General features: G+C 40.1%; 2 protein-coding genes and 1 long non-coding RNA gene across 10 annotated transcripts in view; 1 reads left to right on the top strand and 2 right to left on the bottom strand.

The window, feature by feature from the left end:
- The window catches only part of TET1 (tet methylcytosine dioxygenase 1), a 75,676-nt gene extending 73,946 nt beyond the window's left edge, over positions 1-1,730 (bottom strand). For 2 of the 5 annotated variants that reach the window (XM_040564230.1, XM_040564231.1), the window contains exon 1: positions 1,359-1,730. The gene's annotated coding sequence lies outside the window, so the exon portion shown is untranslated. Of the gene's footprint in view, positions 1-576; positions 863-1,358 lie in introns of those variants that run through there. The other 3 variants (XM_040564232.1, XM_040564234.1, XM_040564229.1) reach the window with 2 other exon arrangements.
- A 5,095-nt stretch (positions 1,731-6,825) lies between these two features.
- SLC25A16 (solute carrier family 25 member 16) lies at positions 6,826-23,277 on the top strand. Of its 3 annotated transcripts, none has more exons than XM_040564235.1 (9): positions 6,826-6,994; positions 7,383-7,475; positions 9,770-9,903; positions 11,508-11,571; positions 17,285-17,406; positions 17,931-17,997; positions 18,775-18,937; positions 19,822-19,890; positions 21,671-23,277. In XM_040564235.1, exons 1-9 carry the CDS (start codon positions 6,895-6,897, stop codon positions 21,825-21,827), a joined length of 969 nt encoding a protein of 322 aa, XP_040420169.1. In that variant the 5' UTR covers positions 6,826-6,894; the 3' UTR covers positions 21,828-23,277. The 3 variants fall into 3 exon arrangements, with proteins under 3 accessions (XP_040420169.1, XP_040420170.1, XP_040420171.1); XM_040564237.1 differs by having other exon boundaries at positions 6,945-7,056; XM_040564236.1 differs by lacking the exons at positions 19,822-19,890; positions 21,671-23,277 and adding an exon at positions 19,481-19,759 and having other exon boundaries at positions 6,853-6,994.
- On the bottom strand, positions 22,325-27,079 carry LOC121073387. 2 transcript variants are annotated; one of them, XR_005821671.1, is made up of 3 exons: positions 26,156-27,078; positions 25,956-26,060; positions 22,325-25,457 (listed from the first exon to the last, which is right to left on the bottom strand). It is a non-coding gene; the product is annotated as an uncharacterized LOC121073387 (long non-coding RNA). The 2 variants fall into 2 exon arrangements; XR_005821672.1 differs by having other exon boundaries at positions 25,956-27,079.
- Positions 27,080-27,136: the final 57 nt, after the last annotated feature.

Raw genomic sequence — 27,136 nt, 5'->3', positions numbered from 1 at the left:
GAGAAGGGAAGGGAAAGAGGGAAAGGGGAGAAGGGAAGGGGCAGGCCCGGCGCTGGGGGAGGCGGCGGCTCCTCGTGGCCCGCCGGCCCCGCGACCCACCCGGGGGCGGGCGGTCCCCGCGGGGCTGCAGGGGGCAGACAAAGGGGCCGCCCCCCTGCAAAGCCAGGGGGGACCGGGGAGGGGGAAATTCGCCCCGGGGCTGCTCCCCCGGGGCCCAGCGCGGAGCGGCAGCTGCCGGCAGCGCTGCACGGCCCCCGCCCGCAGTCGGGGGGGCTGCCGGGCAGGGTCCCTTGCATGGCTCCGTGCCCCTCCGGGGCGGGCTGCAGGCGGTTTCGCTGGCCTGGTGGCTTTCTGCAGGCAGGCTCTGGCCGCGGGGGGCAGTAGGAGCGGGCTCGGTGGCTCTGTCGGCGCTCAATAGCCCCCGGGCTGCCCCATCATCCCTCCGGGGCCACCCCCTACCCAACTCCTCAGCGGGCCGAGCAAGAAGGGAGAGAAAGAAGAGGGTGGGGGGTGTTAAAAATTAAAAGCGTGAGGAAGCAGAGCCCCCCCCAACTCCTCTCCCCCCCCGGTACGTACCAGGGCTGCGGCGCGGCCAGCCCGCGGCTACCGGCGAGGGGCGACGCTGGCCTGGCTCGGCGCCGGCTCGGCGCGGCTGGGTTCATGGCTCCCGCCTCGCTGCCGGTCCCCGCGGCGCGACGAGCCCAGCGCGGCTGGCGGAGCCCCGGCGGCGGACGGCGAAACGTGCGGGCGACGGCGGCCCCGTCCGGACCCTCCGGGAGGGAGCGGGGAGGGGAGGGGGCGGCTCGGCGGGGAGCTCGCCGCACTCGGCCCTCCCGGCAGGCGGCAAAACGCGCCCTGGATCCCCGCCGCTGGAGCCGGATCCCCCGGCCGCCCCCCCGCGGCTGGCCCGGCTCGGGGAAGCGGGAGGCACCGAGCCCGCACGGCCCCGGGGCTGAGATGTGTCCCCCCGCAAGAGAGAACCGCTGGGACCCCCCCAGCCACCGTTGCTGCCTTCCGGAGCTGCCTGGTAGTAACCAGGCTGGACACCCTCGTCCTACCCGAGTCATCAGCACGGCCCAAAGCAGGCCGCCAAGGCTAGTGTCTCGTCACGCTGGAAAACTGATGGTGGAAGGGGATCTCTGAGACTCTACAGCTTAGAAGTACTTTTTTTAAAAAAAAAGGTTCGTTATTAAGTCTCTGGCTGTTGCACTAGAAAGTACTTAAAATGTGAAGCAAGCCATTCAAATGTAAGTCTGCAGGGAGGCTTCTCTGCCCACATCCACTCCTGCAAGGGCGTTTTAACACAAGTGTTTTGCTACCTATTTTAATTCACGTGAGAAAGGAGAGGCAGTACAGACCTGCACGGCTTATTGTTCCTGCCATCTCCTCCTGGCATCGGTTCAGAACCCATGGGTGCCCATCACCAGTTTGTACCTCCATCGTCTTCTCTCTTCTTCATTTCCTTGCAGCTAAAAAGGAATATGATCTGGGAACCTTAGCCAAGCTCACAGACATCTCAGATATAATACAGCAAACCCAGGAGCACATACACCTGAAATTAAAGCATTTGCCTGATCCGCTTTCACTGGCTGCTAATTTTAACCCTAGATGGGAGCTCTCTATTCAGGGTGTAGCCATCCCCTCTGAGGGTTTGGGTAGATTACTTTGTGCAGTGCAGGATATCAAGACTTCTCTCATTCTAGTAACCTGCCCAACAAAAAGAAGAGGTAACAAACTTTAATTAGGAAAGAATACATGATTTGAGAAGAACTATTGCTCTCCTAGTACTGCACATAGCAGAAGTAGAAGGAAATTGGAAGCTGATGATAAAACCCCACGTAAGCTAAGAGCATGGTTCCTGGCAAGATGGGAACACATTAGAAAGTGTGGGCTTGAATAAAACAGAAGGAGAAACACGTAACCTGGAGGAAAGCAACAAGCACAAGGGAAAAGGCTTGTGGAATAAAAAGTGTAATATAATCAACCAAACACTAACATGTTCAATCACTGCCCCATTAAGAACTCCACTAAAAGCTAAGAAACAAACTAGAATTAACATTTGGTTGCTTTCATTAACACAGACATATGCCTGTGGTCTTTTTCAACACTAACAAATAACCTAGAAGGTGACTAGCACAAGGTGACAATCTTTCCTGACACTGCTAAGATGCTCAGCCTACGAAAACAAAAGCAGAGTGTAAAAGTTCGTAGAAAGAACTCACAGTAACGACTGGCTGGACAACAAAACGGTGGATGAAGTTATTTGACTAAAACGCAAAGTGAGGCACGTGGGGAAAACACAGAAATCACAGCCTCTGAATTACCTACTATCATTCAAAACAGAGGCCCTGGTGCTGTGACAGACAGTTCTGTGAAACTCTTCTGTGTGCTCAGTAGCATCAGGAGCCATCACAAAAGGAGGAGAAAACAGAACAGGAGACACCACCATTCCATCATTTAGTCCAATCTATCATTTGCGAAGATCTTGAATATAACATACAGTTCTTGTCCCCACAGCTTAAAGAGTGACAGGCACCACCTAAGAAGGCACAAGGGTGGTAATAGCAGCCAGAAGTACAAGGAGCAACTAAGCACTCCAAGACTTTCACCCTGGAAAAATGGCCAGCCAGATTAAACACCAAATAGTGTATTTTAAAACAAACAACACAAAGTATTAATGAAGAATGATCACTATTTCAAGCCAATTTATCAAATAAACACATCAGATGATAGCTACTTCCATGCAGTGTATGGTTAAACCATAGAACTCACTGCTACAAAGCACTGTAGATGCTAAAAGTCTTAACAGGTTAAATATTCTTAAAAATTCATGGGAGAAAATTGAATCAAAATCTGCTTAATAGAAGAGTGCTATTTCAGCTGTGCATTACTGGAAGGTAAGAGTATCTTAAGAAAATGGCCCCGTATGCTACTTCAGCCTTCTTCCAGGGATGTGCTACTAAGCAACTGCCAGAGGTAGTTTTCAGCTGGTAGACCTTTGGCCTAACACAGCACTACCATCCCTGCACGTTTATCCAAATGAATTGGATCTGTCTATGTAGACTTCTGGTGCCAGGTGTTTGTAATGGAAATGTGATGCTGAGACATTAGAGCTGGCTTCTTGTGTGATTACAAACCATGGGTTAAAGCATCTACCTTGCAAAGCCTCCCTCCTATTTATTGACTCGGACTCTGGTGAGAAAAAAGTGAGGGGCCAGCTCTTAGACCAGCCGTGACCTGGGAAGCTACGTGCTGCATCTCTGCGGGGCTGCGCCTACGAACCCACCTGAATGCAAGCCAGGCACCGCTAACGTCTTTGTAACACAGATAATCAGATAAATCACCCACAGAATTGTCAGTTGGCAGTATGTGAAAGAGAAGTCTTGAATAACATGTTTAATGCAGAAACTCTTGAATTCTAATTGTGGTTTTGACAATGACTTCCTCATTTAGTCTTTCTTGGCCCTGGTTCTAGAGATAGTATCTACCTGCCTGATAGGCACTGAAAGTAAGGTAACATCTGGAATCGTACCAAACACAGACAGTTTAAGTGTTAATACTATTTTATAATACTATAATTCCCTCTTCTGCCCCAGTTTTATATAGGTCCATTGCATTTAATCTAAATATTTTTTATCAGATGTTCTTGACCTGTGGCTGACAGACTACACACAGCCTACGGAACAAATCTTCTAAGGACGGCCCCAACTTGCCACCCTCCTTTCAAAAAGGCAATTTGAGAGCAGACTGTAAACCAAATGGGGCAGTAGTTTGCCCCTATTTCCCATTTTTCTTGGGAAATCTTGGCCCGTACTTCACTACATGACTATGCATGAGCAGTATAATGCACGAGGGCAGACTAACCGTGCTGTGCCTGGCCAATAAACATAGTCTGGCAGTAAACACTATGCCTGGGAAGATACTAGCTAACTTTTCATGCACCAGCCTGGCATTTATGGGTGCTTCAAGTCTGCTGCACTTGTACAGTAGCCTTATTAAGTGACGCTAGAGTGCGGGAAGTCTGCACCTCTTCCCTGCACTTGAAAGAAAAGTAGAGGCCAGTTTAAAGAAACTTGGCAGCACTGTGTTTGCAAGCTCAATGACTTTGGAGAATCAAATATATCTGTGCTTTAAAGACCTCACTGACAAGACACAGGTAGGGACTATAAGGCTCCTGATTGTACCAACAGGATTTAATGGCCCTGACCAGCCCCACCTGGGCCCTCCCTGTCCATGGGCCCAGCAGCTCTATTTAAGCTCAAGCCTGGGCATCTATTTCTTGTTTGAGTTATGTTATAGGTGTGGCTGTTGTCAGTCCTGGCTTTAGCCTTGTTTCCTCACTGGACCTTATTACTAGATAATTTTTAGACTTATCTCTAGTCCTGTTTTAGGTTTTATCTCCTATTGTTCCCGATGTACTTCTGTTAATGGACCCTAGACCTGCTTTGTCTTTTGATGTGAGTGTTAAGAGCCTGTTTCTAGTGCCTAGCTCTGTGTCTCCTGCTACAGGACTGCACCCTGTTGGTGAGGATGCAGCCTGTGCTGTGGGTCAACCAAGGTTCCTGGCTCAGTTCACCTTGGGAAGCAGTATCTGTACTGTTACGTGGTGCCAGAGAGCTCAAGATGCAATAGTAGCAAGGTATTAAGACTTCCCTAGATGTTTTCAGTTTGCAAGCCATGTCTTTATGGGAGAAAGAAAAAATAAAGCTTCAAATTCCTGAGTCTTGTGTGTAGAAGCTTGGGACTTATGGTGGCTTTGGATACAGGTTAGGGCAAACGAACAGCTAGACAGATATCACTTCAGGTCAGTAACCTGTAAAGACCAGAAATAAATATAAAAAAGAAAAAAAACTTACCCTAAAGCCTAGAGGTGTGATGTTTGATGAAAACTTGAATGATTGTCTCAAAACAGAGCTAGGCATGCCTGAGCATTTTAAGAGTAATGAAAATAATCTTTCTAGAAACAACTGCCATGAGAAGAGCTTACCTAACTGTAGTCTTGATAGCTTGTTTAAATTGATAATTGCTTGAAACATCTTAATAAAAACAAGCATCTTTAACAGTGCAACAAAAGTGAAAAAATAGAAAGTAATGACATCTATCAACAAAATTACCTACTACCCATTTGAGTTTTTCTTCCACTTTGCAGCTATTCTCTTGAGTGTCTTGACTTCCATGTCTTCCCCTGTTGTAGAGTCAATCTGCCAGGGAAGGCTGACAGTGTCAGGTGTGAGTGTAACTTGAGTGACATTAAAAATGCTGATGACTTTTAAGGGTGGGTCATAAAAGAGAGTCACCAGAAAAATCCTGCAAGGGGCATAAACATTTCAAGGTAAGTAGATGAAGTGATAGTAGTAAGAATGTTAAGATTTAAAGGTGTAAATAGAGTTTAAAAAGTTTTGGGCTAAACACAAAGTTCACTGCTGAATTTAATTGTGGTAGTGTTTCTCTGAGAAGACGTTCTGTTTAATTTTGCAATACAAGTTTCTTCCTGCTTTCCCAAAAAGTACCCAGTCATGGTGCACGCTTCCCTAAATTACAAGGTCTGACAAAGTTTCTTCCTGAAATACCTCACCGCTGTCGAAAATAAGCAACAGGACATTTATGTGGTTATCAGATTTTTCAAGCTGTTTGTGAAACTCTAGAAGACTTTCAGCTGTCAGAATCATTGTAACACTCAGGTGAAAACAGTAGATAGAAGAAATTGTTTACCGTTGGGGCTGTCCAAGCAGTGCGATTGAGCCTCAGTTCCTGAGCAGAATCCCAAAAGAACACAAATTGACTGTGGAAAATTGTATGAACAGTTGCTATAAACCTGGGTATTCAAATAACTTATAATAGGATAGTTGATTTTGCACTGGAGACTTCAACAGGTTGACCTGAACAAAAACTGTGGATTGCTAGTTTAGTAAATGTTAAAAGGTTTGAGTTGGCTGCTGTAAAGGGGATTTCATATTCTCCCAGCAAGGGAATTCTCTGCACATCCTTGCTATGTATTTTATTATTGGAAAAAAATGCGTATTAAAACAGCTACACCCTAAATAAGTAATGATCAAACATGTAACCAACCGAGTGCTGAAACAAACTTGCTCTTTAAGCAATGTAGTCTGTTAAAGGAAAAAAAAAAAAGTTATGTCTGTTGAATGCAGTTTGACACAGGCTGAAAGCAGAATGTTCTGAACACTTGCACCTCAGCCCAATGCATATGGGGCAGGAAGTGTAAGAAATGTGAGTAACTACAGAAAATGTATTGAAAAGCTGACAGCATTAACTTGCTCGCTGATGTCTGGCTTCAGGTACACTCCTTGCCTGTGATGTGCATTGGCATTCATTGCATGCTAAGCTCCTGTCCTCTAAATGGTTTCTGGTAAGCCCTGTGCAGTGTATTTATCAAAGATGCTGTGGACAGCCTAAGAAGTTGCGCAACGCTCCTGATGGCTAGAAATACGATGCTGGTTTTGATCGCTCTGATTCCAAGAAAGATAACTTTTTCGTTGCAGCGTCTTCCTCCCTTTCTGATGCATTTCGAAACTTGAGCGTGGACGCGCTCAAGAACACGAAGCCACACTCGCAGACGGACGCTGTTTGAATGCTCGTGGTGCGGCGGGCTCGAAGCGCCGGCCCAGCGGGGCACGGGGCGCAGTCTGCACCCCGCGGGGCCGTCCTCGCTTCTGCTCTCCGCTGCTGTGCTCCCCACGGGCGGGACGCGGCCGCCTCTGACGCCATCTGCATGCGCCGCAGCGCGGCCCGGCGGCCGGGGCCCGGCGCGGTGGCGGCCGCGGGGAGGGCGCGGACGGCCCCGGCTCCTCCCTTGCACCGCAGCGGCGGCTGCTCCGAGCCGAGGCGAGCCGCCCCCCCGAGCCGAGCCGCCGCCGGCCGTGCCCGCGCTGCCTCATGGCCTCCCCGGCGGCGGCGGGCCCCGGCGCTGCGCTGCCGGCCGGTGCGGGTGCGGCGCGGCGTGACTTCTACTGGCTGCGCTCCTTCATCGCCGGAGGTGGGTCGGGGGCGAGTGCTGCCTGCCCCCGGGAGCTGCGGCGGGAGGTGGCTCCCGTGGCGGTAAGGCTCCGTCCGAGGGGTGCTGCCCTCCGGGAGTTGCGAGGGGAGGGGAGCCCTCCTTCGAGGGCAAAGACTTCGCCCAGCGCTGCGGCTTCAGCGGGTGGCGGCCCTTGTCTGCGGCGGCACGCAGACCTAGCTTAGGCAGTGAGGCTGCTGGGGTTTTGTGGCATGCTTCTAGAGGATGTCCCCCAATTGGGGCCTTCTAGACTTACTAAGTAAGTTTCCTCTCACCCACTCCGTTTGAAAATGCATTAGGAAATCCTTTATTTAACTGCTGACTTGAAGAACTTTGGCATCCCATGGCTTTTTTTTCTCCTCTTGGAAAGGTGTCGCAGGGTGTTGTGCCAAAACAACCACTGCACCATTGGATCGAGTGAAGATTTTGCTGCAAGCTCATAACCACCATTACAAACATCTAGGTAAGATGGCTGCGGGCCTAATTTTGTTGTGAAATGCAATGTCTGTCATTTAGGTTTGTTGAGTTATTTAGTGATGAAATGATGATAAAGGTGCTAATCAGACAGAAGGTCATTTCCGTTTGGCAGTCGCTGTGCCGTATATTGCAAGCATTTAAAAACGAAACCAACCAACCAAACCGCCCTTAAACAAGAGATGTTGAGCCTGTACAATTAAGTTGCAGCACTGGTTGACAAGTTAGAGATTGAGATGTCAGAATAATCCTCCATAAGGCGTAAGAGCTGGGGCTTGATCCTCTTCTTACTGAAGTCAGCAGGAGATTGGTAATCACAGGTTCAAAGCTTGGGATCATTTATGTAAGACCTGTCACTGCTGGTAACTGTTACTGTGTTTACTGCCAGTACCAGCCTGCAGGGCTTGTGGGAGTGAGCACTTTTCAGAGCTTGGTGGTCCTTGCAGAGGGGCTGGTGATACCATGACGGTGACCACTGAGTCCTGTCAAGCTCGTGCACTTACTCTCCTTGACAGCAGCTTGATTGATGGGAATTGAAAATAAAAGTGGACTGGTGCTTTGCAAAAGGTGCTGGTGATCTGCATTTGGCATCTGTGTTACATCAAGGTGAGCGAGTCAACTCAATTGTCAGCATGTTCAGAACCGTTCGCTGTGGGGCTGTAACAGTGCCCTCTTGTGCATAATATTTCAGATATTTTGTCATATGGTCTTGAAATATATGTCCTAACTTATGTCCAGAAATTCAGATGGGTGTCCAGAAAAAAATAATCGAGTTAGTTAACATTACATGAAATGAAAGTTAAAAATTTTGAAGTTAAAGACTAAAGATCATGTTTTTAAGGCTGGAAAAATAAATCTTACAACAAAATTCAACGAATGTATATTAACTTTGATGTACGAAAAAGGGAAACACGAAACATGTGGCAGCTTGGTAATGCAATCATATAAGTACACATTCAAATCTTCACTCTAACAATGGAAAGCTGAAATAATTGGTTTGACTAATATTTTAAATTATTACTTTGGTTTGTACTGTGCCATAGGTGGCACTAGATAAGGCAGAGTTAAGACTAGACATAGTTAAGTTTTGTATTCTTCTCCACTTAGAGAGTTAAATATGATTCTGATTGTTAGAAGCGTGTCTGACTTGAATGCGTGTCCTTGTTACATGTAGGCAAAAAAAAGAAAATTATATGGATAGAATACCTGTATCTGTAGAGATCCAGTGGGTGGGTTCATCGCAGTCCTCACTAAATGTTTTTACTGTCCCTGCTCTGTGGAGTTCATGACAGCTGGATCTCAGAGCGTGTATTGAAAGAAATAAAAACAGTAACTCAGCATTGCAGGGTAGAGAGAAATTCTAGTCATGGCATAAATATTTTCAGAGGCACATAGTAAGTGCAACCTCTTAAAAATAGATACACTATTGTATTCTTAGAACCCCAGAAGCTAATTAACATTTGTTTAATTTTTAAATGGAAGTTTATCATTTTGTTTTCTGCCTGCAAGTAAGGTAGAGGTGGAAGCTTTTCTCAGGTTCACCTCTTCTTAAGTAGTTGCATGTGGAAATTGTTCAACTGTTATGGTTTATTCCTTTATTTAAAATAAAAAAAATAAAAGGGAAAAAAAACAAAATGTCAACTTGATAGCAGTTGTTTATAACTAATAATATGCTTATCCTAAAGCTGTTGGTTTTGCCCTAACTTTATGTGATTTTGCATTATTTACCACCCATCAAAAGGGAGTAGGATTGCTGCATCTTTGAGACAGGAAGTGTAAAATGTTGAAGTAATGGGAGTTTTAAACTTGTTTACTTCGTTTCCTCACTAATGGCATTTAATCTCTAATTTAGCATGTAACAACAGGTTGTTTGCCCATTATTTTAGATTTGTAAGGTTTTTTGTTGTTATTGTTAATTGACTTTTGAATTGAGTGAAATGCAACTCAACAGGTTTATTTCCTTCCGTTGCTAGTCTTAGCTTTCGTGGGTAGCTATTGTCATTTACAGTAGGATTGGTGGCAGTCCAGGCAAGCATGAGGCTCGAAATATGTGAATGCAGAAGGAGGTTCGCTGAATATAGGAGGTGAGAAAGTTGGTAAAAACTTAACCTTAAACCTCTTCCTTCTGGCAATATTTTGGCATTAAAAGTGGGTTTTCCACTCTCCATAGTTAAAGGAGCTACGCGGTTGGACTTTACTTCTGTGTATACTGTCCTATTGTACTTGCTTGAAGCTTTTTTTTTCCAGTGTAATTGTTAAATACCTCTTTTTGCATTGTGGCAGGAGTGTTTTCTACATTGTGCGCTGTCCCCAGAAAGGAAGGTTACCTTGGGCTGTATAAAGGAAACGGGGCAATGATGATTAGAATCTTTCCATATGGCGCAATTCAATTTATGGCTTTTGACCAATATAAAAAGGTAGTTGAATTTATTTTTTTCTCTTCTTTTATTTTTTCTCTTTTCATCTGGCTGCAGTGAATACAGATTTTTAAGTGATCAAAACTAACACTGAAACTTTTGTTTCTTACTAGTTAATCTGCACATCTTCCATAAGGGTGCTTAATTTTATCCAAATCTACCCATTAAAAATTTCAGGGCAACAGTGAAACTGTTTGCAGTGCTGCTTAAGGAAAAATTCCCAACAATTTTTGTTGCTTTGTATTGTTCAGTGTGTGTGGTTTTTTTTTTCATATATATGTATATAAAAAGGTAATTAAAGTCTGCTGCTAGTTATTTTGCTAAAAATAGACCTTTGTGAAGAAAGTAGGAACAAAATACAAAACATAACCTTTTTATTCTTTATTATACTGCGTTGGAATTCTTAGTACCCGATGGATGGAATAACTTTAACTTGAAAATCTGTCTGGCTATATTACTCTTATGTTTGACCTGAGAAATGACTGTCAGTGTCAGGCTGTAGATAAAAATGACCTGGAAGAGAAGATGCATATTTCAGGGGGCCCGTGTGATTTGTGTATTTCTTTCTACTCTTATGCATTTAGTCTTTCATAATAAATCCCCACAGCATGTTTTGGAAATCAGATATTAGCATAACTATGTTTTTAAGCTTATACATAGCGAAAAATACAATTTTACTGTTAGCAATGAGGAATTTCATAGTTGGAAGGTCAGATTTAGTACCCAGTGAAGTAAATTGCAGGATTTTCACTGAAGACAGCAAGATTCAAATTGTGACTTCCCTCCCAGAAGAGGAAGTTTCAGAAGGCTCACACAAAGAACTAACTGTAATGAGCTTCATATGTTCTTTTTTTGGGGTGTAATTATAAATGCTGTTGATCAAAACACTATGCTTGTTTTATATTGTGTTGAACAAAAGAGCACATGCCATGCTTTATAATGAAATGATTTGTGAATCCACAAATTTCAAGAAACCATTTAATGTCATAGCAGTTTCTTGTATCTGTTATTTGACAACAAACATTCAAGATAGTTTGGAGCAGTGTGTAAAAGGAGGAAAAAAAATCCCAAAGAAGGAATGTATGAAATAATCCCATGAATGATTCTTCATAGGAAAAACTGCTTCTTAAAACTGCTCAGTTCTTTGATACAAGTCTGAAAATTGTTTTCTAACTACATTAAGTCCTTCAAGGAAATTTAGGAAGTTCTTGTTCAAACAAATGTGTAACTTTCCAATTTTGCTCACTGTCCTTTGTACTCTGTCATGCGAAAGGGATAGTATTCAGTTTGCCTTGTTTGAACTGGATTAAAGATAACTAAATAAACAATCTAGTGTCCAAAGTAAATAGTACAAATAAGTTCAACTAATCATTCTGCCTTGTTAGAAGTATTTTAATACTTGGGTGTTTTTAATAAGAAATTGGTACCAACATAAATTTTCAAAAAACTCCTTTAACAGTAATTAAGTGGTCTGGTTTGAATTTGTAGGGTTGTAAACTTCTTATAAACAGCTACAGGGTTTGCATTAATGTGCCAGTAAATGGTGTGATGTATTTCCTTGTATTTTCTATATACAACTATTGTAAATGTGCCTTATTTTGTAGGTAATAAGGAAGCACCTTGGGATTTCAGGGCATGTGCATCGGTTAATGGCTGGATCCATGGCAGGTACGGTTTTGTACTTGCGTTTCAGACATCCTTTTTGCTGAAAAGCTAGTATATGATTAGAGGATGATTTAATGTGTTCTCAGGTCAAACTCCTGCAAATTTGTATTAAGCAAAAATACGTGTAAATGGTTATGGTAACAAATAGTTGCCTAGTTAAAACTGTTTGACTAAGAGTATTCTTTAAAATATATTTGTTCCAACACTGAATTCTGTGCTAGGCTGTAAAGCACAGGTTTTATGGTTTTCCTTATGGCTTCTAAATAATGAAAAATGCAGTCTCATCAGGATGGAGAGTAAAGATGCAGGTTTTTGTAGAATTGGCTCATCAGCCTGTCTGCCACTGCTACTAGGTTGAAAATAAGCCGAGAAATAGAGGGAAATGCAGCTGCTTAAATGGGTGGATTCTTTGGATTTCCCAGAAATGTTTATATGTTCAACGTGCAGTTTGTCATATGTCAGATTGTCATAATACCCCTTACAGCATATATGTCAACGATAAAAATAATCAGTTATCAATTAGTGCAATAACAGTAGGAAAAATAACCACTTGTAACTGCCAGTATATAATATGGTTGTACAAGTCCATTTTTCTTTTGCTGGTCATTCAGCCAAATGTAGCTAAGAATAAAAACAGGGGAAGGTAAGTAATAGCGGACAGATTTTTAATCGAGGTGTTTTTTCATGTGTGTTTTTACATTGTAAAAGAGGCTTAATACAGTCTATTGACAGTCCTTAACTAGTTGCAATGTATTAATATGTAGTTTCTTTTTTTTTTTTTTAAAGGATGAGTTATGCTAACTTCAGTTAAACTAGGAAGACTTTATGAAAGCATTTTGGTTTTGCATGCCATCTGAGAAAAGGGAAAGATATGTTCCAGAACTTGGCTGGCTTTTTGTCTAAAAGAAGTGGAAAAAATACATGTATATATTATTTTTTTTCTGGCTTTAACTGCGTTAAAAAATATTTTTCCCCAAAGTTCTTTATTATTAGTTTTTTCAGGAGTCTTGTCAGAGACCAGGGACCTGACTTGTGAGACACTGTAAAAAACTTTGAATAATCGGTTAACTCTGTCAGTGTTGGACATGCTGAAATTCTTTGTGTAGATAAATTAATAGCATCTGACATAGTTTTAAGTATCCGTGTAGTTAAATGTTTTGTGTAGTTAGAGTAACAGAAATATGATGAATATACAGAGGATATATCTGGAAACCCTGATCAAATGAAATGCTTGGCGTGGTGCATTTAAGTACAATACACTCAATAGTCTGGTATTGAGAACCCCAAAACTGAGTAGATGAGCTGGACTTAGGTGTGCAGTGAAATGAGTATAACACACAAGTATGGTAGTAGTGTGACGTTTGGGGAGTTCTAATATTTGTTTATTAGGTTGCATTAATATTAGATAAGAGGGGAGGGTTTGTATTGAGCGTGCCAAGAAGATAAGGGGAGGAAGGAGGCACAGAGTCTGGAGTGTTAGAAGTTCTCTAGAATTGCAAACAAAAAGAAAGAAGACTCTTAAAAGCAATTGGCAATATTTCTGGCTTTAACTCCCATGGCTTAGTCTCTTCCTGGCACCAATAAAGGGATATAATCCTCTTTTTTTCTACGTTTAAATGAGTGAAAGAGACAGTGAGCTGCATGCACCTCAATGTTAATGGAGAGGGGTCTTCCTAGAACATAGTGTTATGCAGTTGAAAATGGCTAGCCCTTGGTTCCTATTCCTTTTTGTCCCTTCTGTGCCATCAGACCACACAGCTGTCTGCATTCACTTCAGTGTGTGGTACAGATACTTAAATCTTGCTTATGTCAGTGTTTCCAACAGTACTAACAGTCAACAGACCTGAAATCAGCTTCAAAACGGTGGGAACCTTTTGAGTAGCTTTTGTAACTGATAAACGGGATCAAAGGCATATCCACAGGGAAAAGCAAGGCAGTGAGGATGGGGGCAGTGGAGTGAGAGAAAAGAAAAACCTATTGTAATGCATGTATTTAAGGAGGTTGAGTTAAAGTTACTGTGGAAACTTCAACTCTGAATTTCCTGGACCTTGTGTGATTCAAATTTCAGCTGTAACACCTCATTAACAGATAAATGGCTTATAATTTTTTTTTTTTTTTTTTTTTTTTTAGAAAAGACAGAGCTGGGGAGAGGATTGAGAAATCATAGGTGTTAGTGGGGTTTAGGAAACAAAATAACACCTGTATTACAGAATGACTTTGCAAATCTAAATATTTTTCATTTTTCTTACTGACAAATCTGACTTAAAACAGAAATGTGTATTTCCTCCCCTGCCCTTGATTAACTCAAAAAAAAAAAAAAAAAAAAAGCAAAGTGCCGAAATAGACTGGATGTTAACAGAATAAACACAAGTTCTGTGAAACTAATAGAGAAAGAAAGCATGGTGGCAGTTTGTTTATTTTTACTAAAAGTGATTGGAAAACATTATGGGGGTAGGAGGGTACTGCTATCTCAATTTTAAATAGTATCTACCTAACAGTTATCTAATTGAGTCAACATTTAAAAAGAATCAGTGCTGTTTACTTCTTCAGGTGCCATTTAGAAAGAAATACAGTTATGTATTAAAGGCCTAGACATACTAGGACTTGTAAATTATCCAGTTCTTTAACCAGTCTGATGCATGTTCTTTGTCATCAGCCGTGTCTCTCTTTGTATAGTTCCCAAAGCTTGTTTTTTTTCAGAAGATGCCTCCTTGATAAATTAATCTACTTTATGCTAGTGAAGGAGTATGTTTCCTTGCAGGCTGTGACTTGTGTGTATCGTTTTCTGAAATGTATATCTCTGAATAACCTGGTAGTACTAATTTAGTCTATGTAGTTTTTGATATAGTACAAAGAGCATGATGTAGAAATCAGATAAAACATGTACATCAGGTATGTTTGCAGTACCTGATCTTTGTAAACGTATTTCACTTCATTCTTGTTTTAGATATGTTTAGTTTTGATTTTCAGAGAAAGAAAGAAAATTACTAAGAATGGAGGAATAGTAGGGAAATTGGGAGACAGTTCAATACCTATTCAGCTAAACTCATTGTCAACTTCGAAAGCTTGGACGGCCTAATTTTTGTGCTTCGTTTATGCTGAGTCTCAGTAAAAGTCTGTGTAACCCAGTATCTTGTCCCCAAGAGTGGTCAGAGGTGCTTGAAGAAAAATTGATAAGTGAAAAATGATCTTTCCCTGACAGTTCCTTGACTTTGGTGGGGTAGGTACTTCTGAGTCAGCATTTGTAATGAAAAAGTTGCTGTATTTGAAGAAGTGGTACCTTACAGGAGGGAAGAACTACATCTGCCTTATTACGATTATTTCAGATAAGATGCTGGGATTTGCCATAGGTATCTCTGAACTGGGGAGAGACTTCCAGTTCTGTCCTGTTGAACCAACCATAGTGGAGATTTCTGTCTCAAGTTAGTTGAAAAAGACGACTTCCTCAGGACAGGGAATCAGCCTTAAGGTGTTGTGGTCCATCTTCTGATAACTCATAGCATTTAGGGAGTAGAGATGAGATTAGTATTCTTGTTGACTTCCTCAAAATGGCTTTCAGTGTCCCAATGCTGGCCACCGTTCCTCCCAGAAAAGATAGTGTCTCTTCTGACAGAGAAAATCTTGATCCTTCCCCAATATATGTTTTGCTCATATGTACAGTAAGCAGTAACGTGCTTCTCCAAGTTCCTTCAGGAAAGCATATTTTGTGGTTTTATCATCCATTAATGTTGGACATCCTTTTTTTTTTTTTTTTTCCTGTTTCCAGAATTCATGGCTAGAGGATTTTAAGATAAAGTCAAAAATGGGTCCTATTTAAAACTGTACTACATAGTTTCTTTCAGTCCCCTCTGATTTTTTTTTTCTTGAATTGTGCTGGTTTTGGACTTCTTGTCGACTACTTACTGCATTCATCAAACTTTGGGTTGCTCTGTTTGCTAGTCTTTGTACAGAGGATATTCCTGGATACTTAGTGCATGAGTGGAATGAGAATGGGGATAAGTTTGCCCATGTTCTGCATTACGATAACTTTCCTGTGAACTCTAAAGCTCTGTAAAAGTTTTGCTCTTTTTTTCCCCCCTTTTTTGAAACTGCTTGAATTCATCCATTTTATAATATGTCTGGATGTCTTGGGCAATCCATTAGGAAAAGGCTGCAGTCTGAGGGATTGCATTTAATAATGTAGGTCAGTGGAAACAGTTCTAAAATTGCTTTGGTGTTATACAGCTTCCAACTTTTGAACCCTAGGGGTGAAACTGCATCAAAAATCAATGACAGATGTCTGCTTTTTGTTCAGAGGAATAGTTCAAAATATCTGAAAGAGGTGTTTTTGTCTTTTAAAATAAAAGCTACAGGAAGACGCAAACTTTGCTCTCAGTTGACAGCTGACCAGTGTCAGCTTTCTGGGTAGCCTTCTCATGCTGTTAATTTTTTTTGTCCATTCCCATCTAACACTGGTATTTTATGTCAGATAATTCAGCTAACTGAAGTTGATTTTTGTCTCTCCAGACATAAGCTATAGAGATCTTTGCTGGAACTGACTGACGGTTTTTGCTTGTTTCACTTTCGTCTCTTCCCTCTTGTGGCTTTCTCTTCCTCTTATGGAAGAGGGAGAAAATGATGCACCTACAAAAGAGAGATCATTAACAAAGTATTAAAACTTAGGAGGAACTGGCAATTTCCTGCCAGTGTTCCAAAGTGTGCCCATCTTCTGTAGGATCAATTTTAAGGGTGATCTTTAGATAAAGAAGAGCGGTTGCTAGGAAGCAGAATAGGCTTTTGCTTTCTTCTTCTCCTTCTCCCAGTATTTTTTTTTTTAAGAGCCAGTGGTACACCACCAGAAAATAATCTGATGAGTAAGCAGATTTTAGTAAGCAGTTTTAACCATCCCCTCCAAATAATTTGTCAGAAACTGAGTGGTTTACCTCAAAGCCTAGTGGTAGAAAGGAATTTATTATTCAGGTAACTGTTACAGAAGTTACTCTTTGTACTGAAGGTCTGTTTCCAAAATGACAAGTTGGTCGGTTGTCTACATAGTTTTGAAGTAGGATTCATCCAGTTATGAGCTAAGATTTTTTTCTTTTTAGCATCTTGTTAAGTCTTGAAATAGTTTTTTTGGTCAAAGTTTTAAAACAGAAGTGCTGGTATAACAGGAACTATAAAAATGCAGTAATGCAACACAGTTCAGTGCTCTTCATTAGTAGGCTCCTGACTTTATTTTAAATGTCATTAGAATATGTTCAGTATTTTCAGATGCAGTAGGTAAATGAATGTATCTCCATCCAGTAATCACATCTGAATTCTGACAACTCTTTGGTAATTAAACATATAAATGGTGCTATTTAGCAGGTAACGTAGGATTAGATTTTGTGGTTGCAGTCCAGTAAAGGCCGAGGCACTTGATTAAGCTGATGCTTATGAGCCACGGTGAAGATCGCTCATGTGAATACAGTTAGGCCCGTAAATCTTTGGAGAATCAAGGTGGATGTGTGCAGCTTCAGTGAACATCGAGTATAAATATAAATGCCTTGTGTGTTGCTGAGGTTGCTATTTGCTGAATATAAGTGATAAAATTTTAAGTGCTTCTTTAACAAAATAATTTATATATGCTATTATATTCACTGCTACAAATGGAAATTCTAATTTTCAAAATAATCCTAGATCCAGATAAGGTGTAGGTGAGTTTTGTTTGCTTGTTTTGTTTTTGTTTTTAATAAAGGTATTACAGCAGTGATTTGTACTTACCCTCTTGATATGGTTAGAGTTCGTCTGGCATTCCAAGTAAAAGGGGAACACAAGTACATGGGAATTATCCATGCATTCAAGATGATTTACACAAAGGTATTTTTTCTTTTAATCTTCAGTCCTGTCAAAGCAAAATATGCTCCTTAAATTATGTTGCACTGCATTGAAGTTGTGACCTGGTGGAAAATAACATGAGTTCATTGCGTGCACATTGAACTTAATGTAAAAAGTTATCTGGATGCTTCCTTCTACTTCGGCTGCTAAGATGTAGCTAAGGCTTGTATAAGTGGGAGGTAAAAACAAACAGCAGAGAGAAGTTGGTTTTCAAGAACGTATAGTAACGATTCCAAAAAAATTGGGGAGGAGGGATATGTATAATGCAGAAATGTCTCCTAGGTTATGATGTTGGATGTAGATTCTTCATTTTCCCTTCTTCATTTATGGAGCCAGCAGTTGCCCCCTCAATTCTTCAAGCACAAGAAACGGCACTTGCTGTTAGCTCCTTGTTGCTAAATGATGCTAGTCAGATTGCTGTTGTGCAAATCTGTATGAACAGATGTGTAGCTTAAGACGTTTGTTGTATTTCTTGCCACAAACATCCACGTATTTTTCTTTCAAAGGAAGGTGGTTTTAGTGGGTTCTACAGAGGGCTGATGCCAACTGTTGTAGGAATGGCTCCGTACGCTGGTAAGTTAAAAACAGAACACAGAAATCCTTCAGCGTTTTTATGTGCTGCTAAATTTGCTTGATATATTCGCACAACTACTTAATTAGCTTCTGTTAAAATCGAGGATGTTTTACTGAATGGAGAGGGGAGGCCACTGGAAGCATTTGTAGTTTTTTATCTAAATTGATCAATGTGTGTTAAAACATCTTCAGCAGGCAAAGCCTAGCTTTCCAGAGACTTGGAGTTGAGAGGCAAAGAGGCAAAGTAGTTGTTCTCTTTCTCTTCTGCTTCCCAGTCTTGTCATAAGAAAGCGTGTAGGTTCTCTCTCAAACAGGTAAATCCACGAGAGGGCAGAGGTGGAGGCTTAAAGGCTCTCTGTTGGCTCCATCTCCTGGTGACTTTTGTAAAAATACTTAGCCAAGCTGAAGTAGGTGGCATGAGATGGAGAAACAGCAGAACTACCTACCTAAACTACACTCACCTCTAGATGATAAGTGTTTTCCAGTTAAATAGATCTTAGGGGGTTACTCTTAACAGCAATTCAGTAATTTAAAAGCTGTGGTCTAGCTTATTTAAAGCATTCTTTTAACATTAATTATAAACGTTAATTTGGACAGAAGTTACTCTAAAACTTAAACTATTATTTGTCAATTCTATTTCTTTCTGCATAAGAAAACTTCTGATAGGATTGGAAAATAGTTTAATTTTGTAATTACAGCTTTTTGTTTATGACGATGATACATACATCCAATTCTTTGCTCTTTCGTGAAAGTATATAAAATTAAATTTCCTTTTAGGTTTTTCATTTTTTACCTTTGGTACCTTAAAGAGCATTGGACTTGCTCAAGCACCTAACTTGCTTGGACGGCCTTCCTTAGATAATCCCGATGTCTTAGTTTTGAAAACACATGTAAATCTGCTGTGTGGTGGCATAGCTGGAGCAATAGCTCAGACGATATCGTAAGTTTGGGTATTGTTTGTTTTTTGCTATATAGCTGTTTGTTATAGAAAAAGTGTTTTATCTGAGAATGATTTTTTTATGAGTCTAGTTGGTAGTAAGGATTTTTAATCAGACACACTGCAACTATATCGTTTCACTTAGTAAACATCTATTTAATTCTCAGGGGGGTTAAAGATAAATGCATTGAGTCAATTAAATTGAGACAAAACTAAAATCAGCCGGAATCTTGTGCGGTAAACTATGAAATCTGGACTGTGAACATCATTTGCAGAATTTTATTATTCCAATTTACTTCTAAAATTATGTAACCTGCAAAGCCATAGAATTTACAATATCTTAGACTTTTCTTTTGTTGTTTGGCATTATCTTATTATTACTTTGCCTCTTTTCTTCCATTCTCATGCTGTCCTTGTTATATTTTCTTTTGGCCATAAACCAAGTGAATTTGATAGACCTGTGTGGCATCAAAAATCACTGCATTACAAATGTCACAAATACATTTTTTATTAATCTTTAAACTGTTAATTTTATTTTTGATTCAGGTGTCTTCTCCCTCCAGCGTTTTACAGGCTGTTTTATATTCTCATCTGATCTTCATGTGTCTTCCTTACTCATGCCAAATGGAATACCTTAAGGGATCTGATTTGCTGGTTTTGATTGTATAGGGAAGTCTCCCTTTTTGGAGAACTTTCAGCTGTGTTGAGAATCTAAGCCGGATTCCTGACTCACTGAAAAGGGAGCTTGGAGGTTGCACGTGGACTTCTGTATTCTTTTTGTTTGTTTAAAAAAACAAAACAAACAAACAAAAAAAAAACACAACACAGTATTCTCATGTAGTCATCACGCATCTGGTTGAACTGCTCTTCAAATATCTCCTCTGTAGATATCCTCTCGATGTAACTCGTAGGCGAATGCAGTTAGGAGCGGTTCTTCCAGATTCTGACAAGTGCCTGTAAGTATTTTCTTTTCACCTTCAGGAACTGAGTTCTGAGATGTCTGAGCAATGTTAAATTCTTAGTTTAATTTTTTTTTTAAATAAGTTATTGTGGTGTTGATTTCATTATGCTTTTAATCAAATATGTTGTTTCCACACAGTTGGGCAAAAGCTGGGGTTAAAAAAAATAAAAATCACATACACTTTATGTTTTTACTAATACTGTGTTTGTATTAATAGATACATATTTCATATTTTAACTCAACTAACTATCCTTAGTATCCTTAGTATCCCTGAGAGACTGTCTACTTCTCCTGAAATGAGATGTCTCAAGGCATTTCTTTAATGGTGCAGAATCTGTTCCAAAAGTTGATGTTAAATAATATTGTTCTATTTGACCTGCTTTATTGACTTCACTTACAGTAATGTCACATGCACTGATTGTAGTTGGGGTTCCTGCAGGTTTTTTAGTCATATGCTTCAGTCCAATAGAGGTGGAAGTACCATAATATCCTTAAAATCATACTGTTAAGTCAATTGTCATCTTGAAAAACGTTCTGAGTTTCATATTCCCCTAAACAAATTCAACTCCAGGAAAGTTTTATCTTGGCTACTTCACATTTTGTGGAATTGTGTGTATCTGAGTCCAGTGTGAGCCACCTGCTTGGTGAGTTGGATCTTACAAGCAGTAGTCTCAGTGAGCTTTCATAAATACCTTAGAGGTTGCTTACTATGGAAGTTGCTGTTTTGTTTTTCATTAACTGCATAAGTTTTTGGTTTTCTTTGATTATTTTTACTCCAGATACTATTAAAATAAAAATGTGTTACTTGTCCTTGAGCTTTTGCTTCCTGCGTTTGTGAGAATTAATGCTTTTACAATTAGGTTTCCCAGTTTAACAATTGTGTTGTGACTGTGTTTGGAGAGAGTTGTACCCTGAAGTATAGTAGACAAATGTCTTTAGAGGACAGGAGGATAAAACAAGAAAATTACTGAAATTCTGAGGCACACTGAAGATGTTCTCAAAGAGTAATGTCTTTAATAGCTTGGAGTGTTGAGCACCTTACAGGTTTTCACTCGAGGGCTTTGCATTGTAATGTCTTTACTCAGTTTCAATATAGCTATGTGAGGAAAATCTTTCTCCTTGCATACCTTCTGCAAATTCTGCTTCTAATAAGGTCAAACATTATACTTAACACGCATTAGTGTCTCTCTCTTGAGAGAAAAGAGGTCTTTGCTTGGGGTGAGGAGGCTACACGCACGCAAGATGTAGAATACAGGGCTAAACAAGCTTTATGTGTAGAACTTTAGGAGGACAGGTATGATCCTGTGCTTAAAGAAAGAGAATGGAATGCAAAACCTAAATACTGATCTTTAATGCAAGAAGTGTGCATTGGGCAAAGTATATTGTTTTTGTTACTCTGTATTTACATTGGTAAGACAGAAATGGTGCTTCTTAACTGCCTCCTGCCAGATAGAAAACAATGTGTGGCCATTCTGGTGTAAAATTTCTTACTATATCTGTTAGGGCAGATTATTTTCAGACTGAAGTGTCTTGAGATGGGATTGCACTGTCCTCTTTCCGATTTCCAGCCTTTGTGTGCAAACGTCTTGCAGAAGCTCAGACTGTCTTCTGAGTCCTGAAAGGACTGTCATATTCTGCTTTATGGAGTCACTTTTTTTTTTTTTTTACGATAGATCTCTTAAGAATCAAGTAAAAGAAGTGTCTTGTGTTTAAGAAAGTGATTTTGACTGTTGGATGCATATACTCAATAATGATTCAAGTTCTTATTTTTCCAGTACAATGGTGCAGACACTGAAATATGTCTATCAACAACATGGAATACGAAGAGGATTATACCGTGGTCTATCGCTAAATTATATTCGTTGTATTCCTTCCCAGGCAGTGGCTTTTACCACATATGAACTTATGAAACAATTCTTGCACCTCAACTAAATTTTTTGAAGCTTTAAGATAAAAGTACACTATCAGTCCTCAAGTTATATTGGTGAATAAATTACTTGAAGTTGAATATATGATACTGTGGAACTGCTGTTGTCTGACAATTTTATTTGCCAAAATGTAGTTAATTTTCTGGAATAAAACCAGGAGACAGACCATAATAAGTATTAGTTAGCTATAAAGATTTTTTGCACTTGATCTTGTAGCCTTCATTAGATTAATGTTAAGAATTACACAGTTTTAAAATTACACCCACATTTTATATGGGTTTCAAGCTGTTAGCTATTTAGCTTTATCACCATTCCAGGAGTTATATACATGATTGTATTGCTTTTTAAGCTAATAGTTAGACATCTGTTCTTCTTTAAAATTTAAAATGACTAAACTAATTTGAATAAAATGTAATGATTTTTATATTCAACTACTTGCCAGCTCTGCAGAAGCTAAACTCAGTAGACCACAACTTTACAATCTTTTCTTTTTTTTTTTTCTCCTTTTGTACAAATTTTCTGTATGGTAAGAACAATGCACATATCTTCAGATAGGTACATATGAAAGTCCTCTCAGACATTTCAATAAATTATGACACGAAGTGTTGAACATTATTTGTAATCTTGCAATTCAGAAAACAGTTTATTTGCATGCATTCTATTCTAAAAAGAAAATGCTCTATCTACACAAAGAAAAGCAGGGGGAACTTGTACAGTGACAAGTGCTGGAAAAGATCTTAAGGCAGTTAGTATGGGCCTAATCTTGCAAAGCATTATGTACCTTTTCTGTGGAGCTTAATGTTCTCAATTTAGTTTATCGAAGGCTGTAAGTATATTAGGTACTTGACAGTAATGGCTTTTGTAAACAGGTTTGTCCCTACCTTAAAACATGGTGACAAACATGAGTGCATGCTGCTGCATTTACTTATTTAGGCATCTGGACCATATTCAACCTCTTGGGGAGGATGTGGGGAGGAATAAATGAAGATTGTATTGGGAATCTGTAGATGTGTGTATGTATTGTTTCTAAAGTATGATATGCAATAGACTATTACATTTTTCTCCTCGTACAATTCCTTTTGTAGAAGGAATTGTTTTCCACATTTGTTAGTATATAATTTGCATTGGTACTTTTGATTTTATTCACTTGATTCAGGAAACTGTAAAGCATTTGCTTAAAGTGATGTAAATTATTTATTTATTGTAAATATTTTAGCAGTGTCCTTTAAGAATTGGTAATGGTTTTGTTAAATGAACTGGTTGATGATACAATGAATTTGCTTAATTTTGACAAATTTGACAAGCTGGATTTTGAGTTATATATCCCAAACCAACTTTTATGGCTCATTTTTTTCCTGGTTTTCTTAAAAGTATGTATTTCTTTGATATTTAACAATACAGTTATGGACAGAGAACAAGATGTATTTGAATTTATTTTATTAAAAATTTTGGAGTAATATTTGTGTGATTTTGTGTGTTGCAGCAAAAAAAAAGTTTCTGAAATTGCCTGAATGTTTCTCCTTGTAGTTAAACCTGCATAAAATTGTCATTCTTAATTAAAAGAGACAACAATTAAGATTTTTGGTCTGATTTTTAGTTTGACTTGCAGGAAAACTAACCAATATTGCAGTGAATTTTTATTTCTAAAAGTCCTTACCAGGGAGTTAAATCCATTGTGTGTGTATTATGAAAAATGTGTGCCATTTTTTCCCTGTATTGTTCTACTGTGTGAGCAAAATAGCTGTCTTGTTTGTCCGTCAGTTCTGAGACTCAAGTGACAGCCCTTTTCCAGGTTAATACTGCAGTGTTTAAAGAGTTTTATGTCTTAACTCTAGTTAAAAGAAAGAAGCTGAGGAACTTGAATAGGTTTGCATTTATGTCATGAAGAGTTAAGCAGCTATGCAAAATAAAGCAGAATCCAGAATATTTCCTCTTGGGAGGAAAAGAGCAGTAAAAAGTGTCCCCAGAATAACTGAGGAGGATATTGATTCATCCAATAAGTCTAATTTTTCATGTTCAGTGCTGTATCCTCAGCATTAGTTTTCAAAATACAATTTGAAAGTGCACTAATAATTCTACTTTAAAGCATTACAATACTTGAGAAAGGTGTATGAAATGAAAAAAAGGGCTAGAAGAGAGGGGACTTGTTTCTAATCTTTTGAGTAGATATACCTAACTTCTTCTGAAAGTGTTGTTATAAAAGGTAGTTCTTAAACAGAATGTTATAAAGGACTGAGTCCCAAATAGGATTGCAATCAAAGTTTACAATTTATTAAACGAATAGAAGCAAGCAAACAGCGCTGGGTGCGCCGGGAGTCTCTGCTCCACCAAGACGCACACCTGTTACGTAAGGCGGCTGGTTTTTATGCTCCTAGGCTAATACATATTCATTACTACTTCTAGAAGAGGCAGGGTTGTTATAATTGGTTTCCGGAATCCGAAGCCCTCCCAGGGGCGCCTGCGTATCAGTCTCTGGTGGTCTCTCGGGGGTCGTTCGTGCTGAAGTCTCATGGTCTTCCTCGCAGACCCTTCAATCATCCTTCAGCTCCCCCTTCCTCTTTATTTGGTAGTCTCTTGGCTGGATGTTAGAAACTACTGCACATCCCGTGCAGTAGTCAGCAGTTTTTCTCTAAAAATCCCTTTGTTCTCTTATCACCTAAACCCAGGCCTCAATGTTAACCCTTCAAATCCCTTACTGACATGAATTGCTAGACCATTCCTTACAAGAACACAATTTATTTTGAATACCTCAGTACTGTATTTCATGTATCTGACTGGCTGTATTTCCCAGGGTAGTCCACTTTACCACACGACTTTGAAGCGTAGATTTTGTGTTTAAAATGCTAATAAATAGACGCATAGTTAAATACATTCTGTGTATGTAGGCCGTTAAAATGGAAGAGTTTTTCATTACTTTTCATTAGGCCCAAATTTTTCATTTGTCGAAATGCTGGATTTGAGTTCATCAATTTAAATTGTCTCTACTGTAGAAGGTGAGGTAATTTATTTTTAAACTACCCTTCTGCCACTGGTTTTCTAAATTTACTGGTTTGTGAGCAATTTAACCTCAAGGAACATGGTGATCATTAACATACGGTTTAATTTTCAAACTATTCTAGTTCTTCAAATGTATCACAGCATAACAATTGGAAATGTGTTTGAGTACTTCCTTTCTAGAAACTTTAGAAGTTATTATAAATCGGTGTATGAGTGAGTGTGTTGGTTCTTTCTTGATTTAATTGCTACCAAATAATTTTTAAAGGCTTTCTGAATGTGGAGAAGATGTGTTAGAAAACATTTTTGACAATGCCAAGATTAGTTTAGTTTTTCTGTTTATTTGGTGGTATAGATAGTTATCCCAAGTGACAACTTTATTGAATGAAGAGGCCTCAGTATCTTTTTTTAACCACATTTCCTTAAAATCCTAATCATAATAGTCTCATAACTGCTAGTGCTACCCAACGAAGTACTTACCTTCTGTGAAGAATTGGTTATGTAGTCTTGGATAATACTTTTAAAACTCTGTTAACCAAGCTATTTCAGATACTCTTTGATATAAAAGTAGGAAAAGAAGCCTCGCCATTTTAGGACTCCTTCAGGTCAACATCCCATGCAGGTTTATCCATAGTAGTTCCTGAAAATCGCAGTCTGAGGGCTTGTTTTCAGGAGGCAAACACTATCTTTAAAATAAACCCCATACTTCAACTCCATTTTCTTATAATGGAAATTTCTGCCTGCTGTAACTAAGGCACGACTAACACGAATGATGGTGACGTTTGCAGTCGTTAGACAGAAAAGTTTGCATGTATTTGAATCTTCTTTTTACACTGATAATTTTCAATATCTCTTCGCATTGTTTATTCTCTAGTGTATGTGAAAGGGAGAAGCAACATAAAAGAGTCTCCAGAACCCAAGGCTATCAAATGTACGAAGTAAAAGTTGTTGTAAAAGTAATGTTTTAATACCATTCCGAATTATGTGCCTGTGCATTTAATAGTATGGACATATTAACTATTCAACTACAGATAAGCTTCTATTAGTGGCTGTGCAATGGAAAGCTATATAATGTAGTCTTCTACATGTATGTCAGGGTTATACCAAAGAACACGGGCTCACTTAAGTACGATCTTACCTTTCAAAATTCAGGCTTGGATCCTCCTGCTAGGATGCCTGACCCCTTGCCAAATCTGTCTTTGAAGGACTGGAGGGTGATACAGTTTCCCAATGTTCGGCTACACTGAAGAGATGCAAGACCAAATTGCGATTACATCGCTTTTATGACATTTTAACGACAGAATGCTCATATTGATGTGTCAAGAGTAGATCTAATACCTGTGTCCTTCAGTCCTAGCGGTCTTGCAACCAAAAAAAAGAAGTCTGCCTGTCAGTGACGCCCGTGCCACCTCAGAGCCCCTCAGTGTGGCTGCCTGCCCAGCAGTGACCGGTACTGGTGGGTTGTTCTCACAGGAAAAGTTCAGCGCCCAGGCTGAGGTTCGCCCATAGGCACTGGGGGAGAGAAAAGCACCTCGAAATTCACTTTGAGCCGCTGCCTGGGCGTTAGCATTCATGAAGACACATAATCCACAAAGTGATTATATGAAGGTGCTTTATTAGGCGCCGGAAGTTAGGGGCATGCCTGCCCAAATCTAACTTTGTCCGATTTGTTCACTTGGTTCTCTTTTATCTCCTAAAATATTACATATGCATTAGGTTTCACAACACATCTATGCATATTCATTTCCTAGCTCCGCCTAGCCCCGCTTCGTATGCTAATTATCTTATCAGTCCTTCTGCGCTTGTGTATTACTCTCTGGTGGTCATCCGGGTGGTCGTCGGGATGAAGTAAGATGTCTTCATCAGAGTTGAACTTCTTAACCTTTTCTTCTTATGCATGCTCTCTGAGCCCTTGGTCTCAGTCCAAACCGCAAGGTTGGTTTGATCCAGTTCCCGGGGTCCGAGAGGCCCCAGTTATCTAGATATCTTGCAAATTGGGCATTCTTTTAGTCCTCCTCCTTACTCCTCATCATGAATCGGTGCATTCTCTCATGCTATCCTTGCACTTATATTTTGTATCTTCCAAGCGCAGCCCCGGAACAGTACATCGCAAATGTAACACATATTAACCAATATTGTATATTTCATCTTCTATTACCAACACGGGTGCCGGAGGAGCGGGCAGCAGCGGGGCTGACGATGAGGGGACGGCGATGACCGTTGGGCTCCCTCACAGCGCAGCCCCACCCCCAACGGCCCGGGGCCGCCGCGCGCCGCTTCGCGCCTTCAAGCCTCCGCTGTGAGGCGGCGTATCCCATT

The sequence above is a fragment of the Cygnus olor genome, chromosome 7 (assembly GCF_009769625.2).
Source record: "Cygnus olor isolate bCygOlo1 chromosome 7, bCygOlo1.pri.v2, whole genome shotgun sequence".
NCBI classification, from domain to species: domain Eukaryota; kingdom Metazoa; phylum Chordata; class Aves; order Anseriformes; family Anatidae; genus Cygnus; species Cygnus olor.
The sequence above is the reverse complement of the archived record's forward strand: the minus strand, read 5'-3'. Positions and strand labels throughout refer to the sequence as shown.

Coding starts and splice junctions, on each gene's coding strand:
- SLC25A16 (XM_040564235.1), top strand. CDS start 6,895: ATGGCCTCCCCGGCGGCGGCGGGCCCCGGCGCTGCGCTGCCGGCCGGT. Junction 11,572..17,284: donor AATGGCTGGATCCATGGCAG/GTACGGTTTTGT, acceptor TTTTTAATAAAG/GTATTACAGCAGTGATTTGT. Junction 17,407..17,930: donor TCAAGATGATTTACACAAAG/GTATTTTTTCTT, acceptor TTTCTTTCAAAG/GAAGGTGGTTTTAGTGGGTT.